Here is a 9299-nt window from a genome sequence, read left to right as displayed (position 1 = left end):
AGAGACTTCGTTGGCCATCCAGTCCAACCCCATTCTGCCAAGAAGCAGGAATATTGCATTCAAATCACCCCCGACAGATGGCCACCCAGCCTCTGTTTAAAAGCTTCCAAAGAAAGAGCTTCCACCATACTCTGGGGCAGAGAGTTCCACTGCTGAATGGCTCTCACAGTCAGGAAGTTAGAATCAATGAATCATAGAATCAAAGAGTTGGAAGAGACCTCCTGGGCCATCCAGTCCAACCCCATTCTGCCAAGAAGCAGGAATATTGCATTCAAATCACCCCTGAGAGATGGCCATCCAGCCTCTGTTTCAAAGCTTCCAAAGAAGGAGCCTCCACCACACTCCGGAGCAGAGAGTTCCACTGCTGAACGGCTCTCACAGTCAGGAAGTTCTTCCTCATGTTCAGGTGGAATCTCCTTCCTTGTAGTTTGAAACCATTGTTTCATTGCATCCTAGTCTCCAAGATTACAAGCTTGCTCCCTCCTCCCTATGACTTCCTCTGACATATTTATACATGCCTATCATGTCTCCTCTCAGCCTTCTCTTCTGAAGGCTGAACATGCCCAGCTACACCACATTCTGGGGCAGAGAGTTCCACTGCTGAACAGCTCTCACAGTCAGAAAGTTTTTGTGAATGTACAGGTTTCCTGTAGCTTGAAGACATTGCTCCATTGTGTCCTAGTCTCCAGGGCAGAATAATAATAGTAATAATAATATAGAAATATAATAATAAATATACTAATAATATAATATAATATAATAATATCAAGACTGCTATCAAGACCTCAAAATCGAACTGCAAAGTTTATGGCATAAATCAGTCCAGGTGGTCCCAGTGGTCATTGGCGCACTGGGTGCCATGCCAAAAGAACTCAGCCGGCATTTGGAAACAATAAACATTGACAAAATCACGATGTGTCAACCGCAAAAGGCCACCTGACTTGGATCTGCGCACGTCATTCGAAAATACATCACACAGTCCTAGACGCTTGGGAAGGGTTCGACTTGTGATTTTGTGATACGAAATCCAGCATAGAGATCTCGTTTGCTGTGACATACTGTGCTTTTGTGTCAATAATAATAATAATAATAATAATAATACGGTTGTTGTAGATTTTTCGGGCTGTATGGCCATGTAGTGAGCTTACTACCTCCGAGGATGCTTGCCATAGATGCAGGCGAAACGTCAGGAGAAATGCCTCTAGAACATGGCCATATAGCCCCAAAAAAACCTACAACAACCCAGTGATTCCAGCCATGAAAGCCTTCGACAATACAATAATAATAATAATAATAATAATAATAATAATGAGGGCCTGATTCTGGCAGCCCAAGAACAAGCCATTAGAACTAATGCCATCAAAGCCAGAATTGAAAAGTCAACGACAGATCCCTAGTGTAGACTCTGCAAGGAAGCAGATGAAACTATAGATCCCATCCTCAGCTGCTGCAAGAAGAGCCCGCAGACAGACTATAAGCAGAGGCACAACACTGTTGCTCAGATGATTCATTGGAAATTATGCCACAAACACCATCTTCCTGGGACAAAGAACTGGTGGGATCACAAGCCTGAAAAAGTTACAGAAAATGAACACATCAAGCTACTCTGGGACTTCCAGATTCAGACAGACAGAATTTTGGAGCACACGACTCCTGACCTCAAGATTGTGTTAAAACACCAAGCATGGATTGTCGATGTTGCAATCCCAGGTGATAGTTGGATTGCAGAGAAACAACTGGAAAAGCTGACACGATATGAGGATTTAAAGATCGAACTGCAAAGATACTGGCACACGCCAGTCAAGGGGATCCCAGTGGTGATGGGCACACTGGGTGCAGTGGCGAAAGGCCTTGGCCTGCACTTAAACACAATCGGCGCTGACAAGATTACAATCTGGAAGTTGCAGAAAGTCACCCTTACTGGGATCTGCATGCATTATTCACCGATACATCACACAGTCCTAGACACTTGGGAAGTGTCCGACGTGTGATCCAATACAACAGGCAGCAGAGTGTCTGCTGTGGACTCATCTTGTGGTGTTTCAAATAATAATAATAATAATAATAATAATAATAATAATAATAATAATGTTCTTGTGGGTTTTTTCGGGCTATAGGGCCATGTTCTAGAGGCATTTCTCCTGACGTTTTGCCTGCATCTATGGCAAGCATCCTCAGAGGTAGTGAGGTCTGTTGGAATTAGGACAATGGGTTTATATATCTGTGGAATGGCTGGGGTGGGGCAAGGAGCTCTTCTCTGCTGGAGCTAGGTGTGAATGTTTCAACTGACCACTTTCATTTGCATTTGAAGGCCTGGCTGAGCCTGGAAAAATCTTTTGTTGAGAGGTGTTAAGATGTGCCTGGTTGTTTCCTCTCTGCTGTTTTGCTGTTGTAATTTTAGAGTTTTTTAATACTGGTAGCCAGATTTTGTTCATTTTCATGGTCTCTTCCTTTCTGTTGAAATTGTCCACATGCTTGTGGATTTCAATGGCTTCTCTGTGTAGTCTCTGTGGGCACCCAGTGTGCTCTCTGAAACATTCACACCTAGCTCCAGCAGAGAAGAGCTCTTTGCCCCACCCTGGTCATTCCACAGATATATAAACCCATTTTCCTATTTCCAACAGACCTCACTACCTCTGAGGATGCTTGCCATAGATGCAGGCGAAACGTCAGGAGAAATGCCTTTAGACCATGGCCCTATAGCCCGAAAAAACCCACAAGAACCTAGTGATTCCAGCCATGAAAGCCTTCGACAATAATAATAATAATAATAATAATAATAATAATAATAATAATCTTTATTTATACCCCACCACGATCTCCCCGAAGGGGACTAAGGCGGCTTACATGAGGCCAAGCCCAGAAATACATTACAGCAAAATACAAAATAAACCAAAAGCAAAACTTAGGAATACAGTAGAACAAAGCAAAACAAAACAACACAAAATAATGCAATGAAAAACCAATCACAAAGAGCGGGCCACATTGTACAACATAAAATGATGAAACTCTGGATGAGAAAATGAAAAAGAAATGTTTGAAAGGGATAAACTCGTAGGAGACAGAGTAGAGAGGGCAGGCAGAAGGAAATACAGTAAGAGGACAACATTGTGTTCGGAACGACAAAAAGAGGTACATGGTCACTCTCCAGAAGAAAACAAGCTTGCTCTCTCCTCTCTATGACTTCCCCTGACATATGTATACATGGCTATCATGTCTCCTTTCAGCCTTCTCTTCTTCAGACTAAACATGCCCAGTCAGTTGGCTAGGAGAGAAAGCTAGTGAGAAGATTACAGCTATTTGGGAAAGATGGCTGGGGAGTGGAGAGACAGATCCCAAAAGACAAGGACTGTCTGTGTGGAGGAGTTTATTTTATTTATTTATTTATTTATTTAGGGCTTTAATATCCCATCCTTTCTCAACCTCAGGAGGGACTCAGGAGGGCTAACAAAGTGGCACCCCATGGCGCCCACATCAAAACATAAATATACGATTAACAGCAATGTAATAGCATAAACAGCATAAACAGAGTTTAGAAATTACTGTCAGAGAAACAATCCTGTCAGTAATCTGAGGAGGGAGAGAGAAGTGTTTTGTGTGTAGCTAAGTCTGAACATGCTTTTAAGTCAGCATTTTTGAAACAGCTAAGCTCAATACCTGAATTGTTCCAGTTCTCTTAAATAAACATCATTGTTTTGTTGTTCACAACAACTGCCTCACGTGTGCCTCTGTGGGTAAAGTTTTAAAAGCAGTTTCCTGCAACAATCAAGAATTTATGGTGGCAGCGTATAATTTAAAGAACCATCTTTTACTGTTACCTCAGGGCTAATCCAACACACTCTTGCCTAAGATACCTCAAGTAAGCCAAAGGCTTATCAGAGCTTTTAAGTTGATGGCGGCCAGTGGGCTTTCAAAAAGGTTTTTTGTGTGTAGTTAAGTCTGAACTGTTTAAAGTAACCACACGCTTTTAAGTCAGTATTTTTGAAACAGCTAAGCTTGATACCTGAATTGTTCCAGTTCTCTTAAATAAACATCATTGTTTGTTGTTCACAACAACTGCCTCACATGTGCTTCTGTGGGTAAAGTTTTAAAAGCAGTTTCTTGCAACAATCAAGAGTCTATGGTGGCAGTGTATAATTTAAAGAACCATCTTTTAGTGTTACCTCAGGTCTAATCCAACACACTCTTGCCTAAGATACCTCTTAGGTATCAGTGCTTTTAAGTTGGTGGCAGCCAGTGGGCTTTCAAATAGGGTTTTCGGCCAGAAGAAAGTTCTAGCTTTCCTTACAGCTTTTGTTTTGGGGCTTTTAATCACAGAAGCCTCATTCCAATCTAAGTGGTGTTCTGCTTTTGAGGATTTTTATTCCGCCAAATAAGCCTCCACCTATTATTATAGACTTCGTAAGGAAGAAGAAGAGGCTTCCTCTCTGCTGCCCTGGAAACTAGGACTCAATGGAGTCATGGGTTCAAATGATTTCCATTGAATTTCCTGACAGTCGAAAGAGCTGCTCAGCAGTGGAACTCTCGGCCTCGAATTGCAGTGGAAGCTCCTTCCTTGAAGGCTTTTAAACAGAGGCTGGATGGCCATCAGTCAGGGGTGCCTTGATTGTGCTTAAACCGAAGCAGAATAGAGCTGTGGTGCAGTTGACTGGGAGTCAGCTGCATTAGATCACAACTGACCGAGTTCGAAGCTAGCCCGGGTCAGAGTGAGCTTCCAACCATTGTGTGTAGCTTGCTGTCGACCTATGCAGCCTGAAAAACAGTTGCATCTGTCAAGTAGGAAATTTAGGTACCACTTATGCGAGGAGGCTAATTTAACTAATTTACAATGCCATAAAAATCTCCAGCAAGCATGCAAAGAATGAGGAAGTACTCCATCAGTGTCACAAATGGACGGTGAAGCGACAGCTCCCCCGGTGACCAGAATATCCTCATGAAGCTGAAATGTTAAATGGCATTTCTGTGTGTTTGTCTATATATGTTGTGTGTATATGGCACTGAATGCCAGATATCTTGACTTTAATTCAACCCTTATTTGAGGGCGAGAAAACATGTCCTTTATAGGCATGGCAGGTGCTACTGAATATAAGAAATACCAGAAATTGTGTCGTAATAAGGCTGGAGGGACCCCTTAATACAATGGGGTGTTCTTTGTTTTAGGCCCAAAAAGCTTATCCTTTCTATAGGGCTTAGGAATTGTGGGAGTTGGAGTCCAATACTCCTGGAAGGCCCAAGCTTGCTCATGCCTGTTGTAGGGCCAGATATCTTGTCACTTACAGGTCTGCCAGCTCCCGTTTTAAGAGATGCCCCTTATTGGACTGCCCTGGCTCAAATGCCCTGGGATTCTGGGAGTTGTAGTTTCGCAAGGTTTTCCACCTTTTCTGCTCAAGAGTGCTGAAACCTCACCAAACTACAACTCACACTGTGTTGTTGAAGGCTTTCATTGCCAGGATCACTGGGTATCTGTGAGCTTTTTGGACTGTATGGCCACGTTGCAGTAGCATTCTCTCCTGATGTTGCACCTGCATCTGTGGCCAATGGCATCCTCAGAGATTCTGTTGGCAGTGAGGCAAGTGGAGTGTATGTGTGTGTGTGTGTGTGTGTGTGTGTATATATGGAATGGTTAGGTACTGTCGGAATCTTCGTAATTCAGAATAAAGTCGGAAAAATTACCTTTTTGAAGTGATTTCAAAATTTTTAAGCAAACCGGAAGTCCCTTTGGTCTTCCGAAGCCTTTTCTGCCATTTTTGTTTGACTCAGGAAGTGAGTTGGAAATTATTCAGCTTTCCCCCGCTTCTGGTCCCTGGCCTTGGCTCAAGCCAGAGAAGCCAGTTTTAAACCAGGGAAGGAAGGAATTTCCTGGCCTCAGCTCAAGCCAGAGAAGCCAGATTTAAAGCCAGAGAAGCCAGTTTTAAACCAGGGAAGGAAGGAATTTCCTGGCCTCGGCTCAAGCCAGAGAAGCCAGATTTTAAGCCAGAGAAGCCAGTTTTAAACCAGGGAAGGAAGGAATTTCCTGGCCTCAGCTCAAGCCAGAGAAGCCAGATTTTAAGCCAGAGAAGCCAGTTTTAAACCAGGGAAGGAAGGAATTTCCTGGCCTCAGCTCAAGCCAGAGAAGCCAGATTTAAAGCCAGAGAAGCCACTTTTAAACCAGGGAAGGAAGGAATTTCCTGGCCTCAGCTCAAGCCAGAGAAGCCAGTTTTAAACCAGGGAAGGAAGGAATTTCCAGGCCTTGTCTCAAGCCAGAGAAGCCAGTTTTAAAGCCAGAGAAGCCAGTTTTAAATCAGAGAAGGAAGGAATTTCCTGGCCTCAGCTCAAGCCAGAGAAGCCAGTTTTAAACCAGAGAAGGAAGGAATGTCCTGGCCTCGGCTCAAGCCAGAGAAGCCAGATTTAAAGCCAGAGAAGCCAGTTTTAAATCAGAGAAGGAAGGAATTTCCTGGCCTTGCTTCAAGCCAGATAAGTCAGATTTAAAGCCAGAGAAGCCAGTTTTAAACCAGGGAAGGAAGGAATTTCCTGGCCTCGACTCAAGCCAGAGAAGCCCGTTTTAAAGCCAGAGAAGCCAGTTTTAAAGCAGAGAAGGAAGGAATTTCCTGGCCTCGGCTCAAGCCAGAGAAGCCAGTTTTAAACCAGAGAAGGAAGGAATTTCCTGGCCTAGGCTCAAGCCAGGGAAGCCAGTTTTAAAGCCAGAGAAGCCAGTTTTAAATCAGAGAAGGAAGGAATTTCCTGGCCTCAGCTCAAGCCAGAGAAGCCAGTTTTAACCCAGAGAAGGAAGGAATTTCCTGGCCTCGGCTCAAGCCAGAGAAGCCAGATTTAAAGCCAGAGAAGCCAGTTTTAAATCAGAGAAGGAAGGAATTTCCTGGCCTTGGCTCAAGCCAGATAAGTCAGATTTAAAGCCAGAGAAGCCAGTTTTAAACCAGGGAAGGAAGGAATTTCCTGGCCTCGGCTCAAGCCAGAGAAGCCAGTTTTAAAGCCAGAGAAGGAAGGAAGGAATTTCCTGGCCTCGGCTCAAGCCAGAGAAGCCAGATTTAAAGCCAGAGAAGACAGTTTTAAACCAGAGCAGGAAGGAATTTCATGGCCTCGGCTCAAGCCAGAGAAGCCAACTTTAAAGCCAGAGAAGCCAGTTTTAAACCAGACAAGGAAGGAATTTCATGGCCTCAGCTCAAGCCAGAGAAGCCAGTTTTAAAGCCAGAGAAGCCAGTTTTAAACCAGAGCAGGAAGGAATTTCCTGGCCTCGGCTCAAGCCAGAGAAGCCAACTTTAAAGCCAGAGAAGCCAGTTTTAAACCAGAGAAGGAAGGAATTTCATGGCCTCAGCTCAAGCCAGAGAAGCCAGATATAGAGCCAGAGAAACCAGTTTTAAACCTGAAAAGAGAGGAATTTCATGGCCTTGGCTCAAGCCAGAGAAGCCAGTTTTAAAGCCAGAGAAGCCAGCTTTCAACCAGAGAAGGAAGGAATTCTGTGGTCTTGCTCAAGCCAGAGAAGCCAGTTTTAAAATCTGAGAAGCAAGTTTTAACCCAGAGAAGGAAGGAATTTCCAGGCCTCAGCTCAAGCAAGAGAAGCCAGTTTTAAACCAGAGAAGGAAAGGATTTCCTGGCTCGGGTCAAGCCAGAGAAGCCAGTTAAGGCCAGAGAAGCCAGTTTTAAACCAGAGAAGGAAGGAATTTCCTGGCCTCGGCTCAAGCCAGAGAAGCCAGTTTAAAAGCCAGAGGAGCCAGTTTTAAACCAGAGAAGGAAGGAATTTCCTGGCCTTGGCTCAAGCCAGAGAAGCCAGTTTTAAACCAGAGAAGGAAGGAATTTCCTGGCCTCGGCTCAAGCCAGAGAAGCCAGTTTTAACCCAGAGAAGGAAGGAATTTCCTGGCCTCGGCTCAAGCCAGAGAAGCCAGATTTAAAGCCAGAGAAGCCAGTTTTAAATCAGGGAAGGAAGGAATTTCCTGGCCTTGGCTCAAGCCAGAGAAGCCAGATTTAAAGCCAGAGAAGCCAGTTTTAAATCAGGGAAGGAAGGAATTTCCTGGCCTCGGCTCAAGCCAGAGAAGCCAGATTTAAAGCCAGAGAAGCCAGTTGTAAACCAGGGAAGGAAGGAATTTCATGGCCTCAGCTCAAGCCAGAGAAGCCAGATTTAGAGCCAGAGAAACAAGTTTTAAACCAGGGAAGGAAGGAATTTCCAGGCCTTGTCTCAAGCCAGAGAAGCCAGTTTTAAAGCCAGAGAAGCCAGTTTTAAACCAGGGAAGGAAGGAATTTCCAGGCCTTGTCTCAAGCCAGAGAAGCCAGTTTTAAAGCCAGAGAAGCCAGTTTTAAGCCAGGGAAGAAAGGAATTTCCTGGCCTTGGCTCACGCCAGAGAAGCCAGTTTTAAAGCCAGAGAAGCCAGTTTTCAACCAGAGAAGGAAGAAATTCCATGATCTTGGCTCAAGCCAGAGAAGCCAGTTTTAAATCAGAAAAGAGAGGAATTTCATGGCCTTGGCTCAAGCCAGAGAAACCAGTTTTAAAGCCAGAGAAGCCAGCTTTCAACCAGAGAAGGAAGGAATTTCCAGGCCTCGGCTCAAGCCAGAGAAGCCAGTTTTAAACCAGAGAAGGAAGGAATTTCCTGGCCTCGGCTCAAGCCAGACAAGCCAGTTTTAAATCCAGAGAAGCCAGTTTTAAACCAGAAAAGAGAGGAATTTCCTGGCCTCGGGTCAAGCCAGAGAAGCCAGTTTTAAAGCCAGAGAAGCCAATTTTAAACCAGAAAAGGAAGGAATTTCCTGGCCTCGGCTCAAGGAATTGACTTTAGAATCAAACCACCAGCACCCGCTACATCCGAAACCAATTTTTTTTTTAATCAAACAAGCCTAATATATATCTATAGCTATATCTGTGAAAGAATGTCTAGGGTGGGAGGAAGAACCTTTGTCTGTTTGAATCAAATGTGAATGTTGGAATTAGAACATGGCCATACAGCCCTAAAAACTCACAGCAAACCAACAACTCCCATTATTCCCCAGCATTTAGCCATGGAAGTAAAAGTGTGACAAGCGCCATTCGTTCTACAGTGGAGACACGCATGGTGCACGAGCAAGGGATGCACGGAAGGGGACTCACCCTCCTCGAGAGACCACCAGCTTGGCTTTCACTTTGTAGGAGACGATGATGCCCAGGACCTCCTTGTTGGCGCCGTCTCTCAACCTGGGATGGAGGAAAGGGAGATGAGCTTCCAAGGAGAAGTACCAACACGAAAGAAAGACCACAACTACTCATATTCATTGATGGCAACCCTTCTTGCTTCCTTCCCTTCGTGCGGACTGATGGTTTCCATACTGGGAGGTGGGGGTCT

General features: G+C 44.5%; 1 protein-coding gene across 4 annotated transcripts in view; it reads right to left on the bottom strand.

Annotated features, from left to right (window-relative positions):
- Positions 1-9299, bottom strand: part of ARRB1 (arrestin beta 1) — a 171807-nt gene that overhangs the window by 10901 nt on the left and 151607 nt on the right. For all 4 annotated transcript variants that reach the window (XM_067466415.1, XM_067466416.1, XM_067466414.1 and 1 more), the window contains one exon: positions 9068-9151. In XM_067466415.1, coding sequence (XP_067322516.1) covers positions 9068-9151 — 84 coding nt within the window. The remainder of the gene's footprint in view (positions 1-9067; positions 9152-9299) is intronic.

Source organism: Anolis sagrei, chromosome 3 (genome assembly GCF_037176765.1).
Source record: "Anolis sagrei isolate rAnoSag1 chromosome 3, rAnoSag1.mat, whole genome shotgun sequence".
Taxonomy (NCBI): Eukaryota; Metazoa; Chordata; class Lepidosauria; order Squamata; family Dactyloidae; genus Anolis; species Anolis sagrei.
The sequence above is the reverse complement of the archived record's forward strand: the minus strand, read 5'-3'. Positions and strand labels throughout refer to the sequence as shown.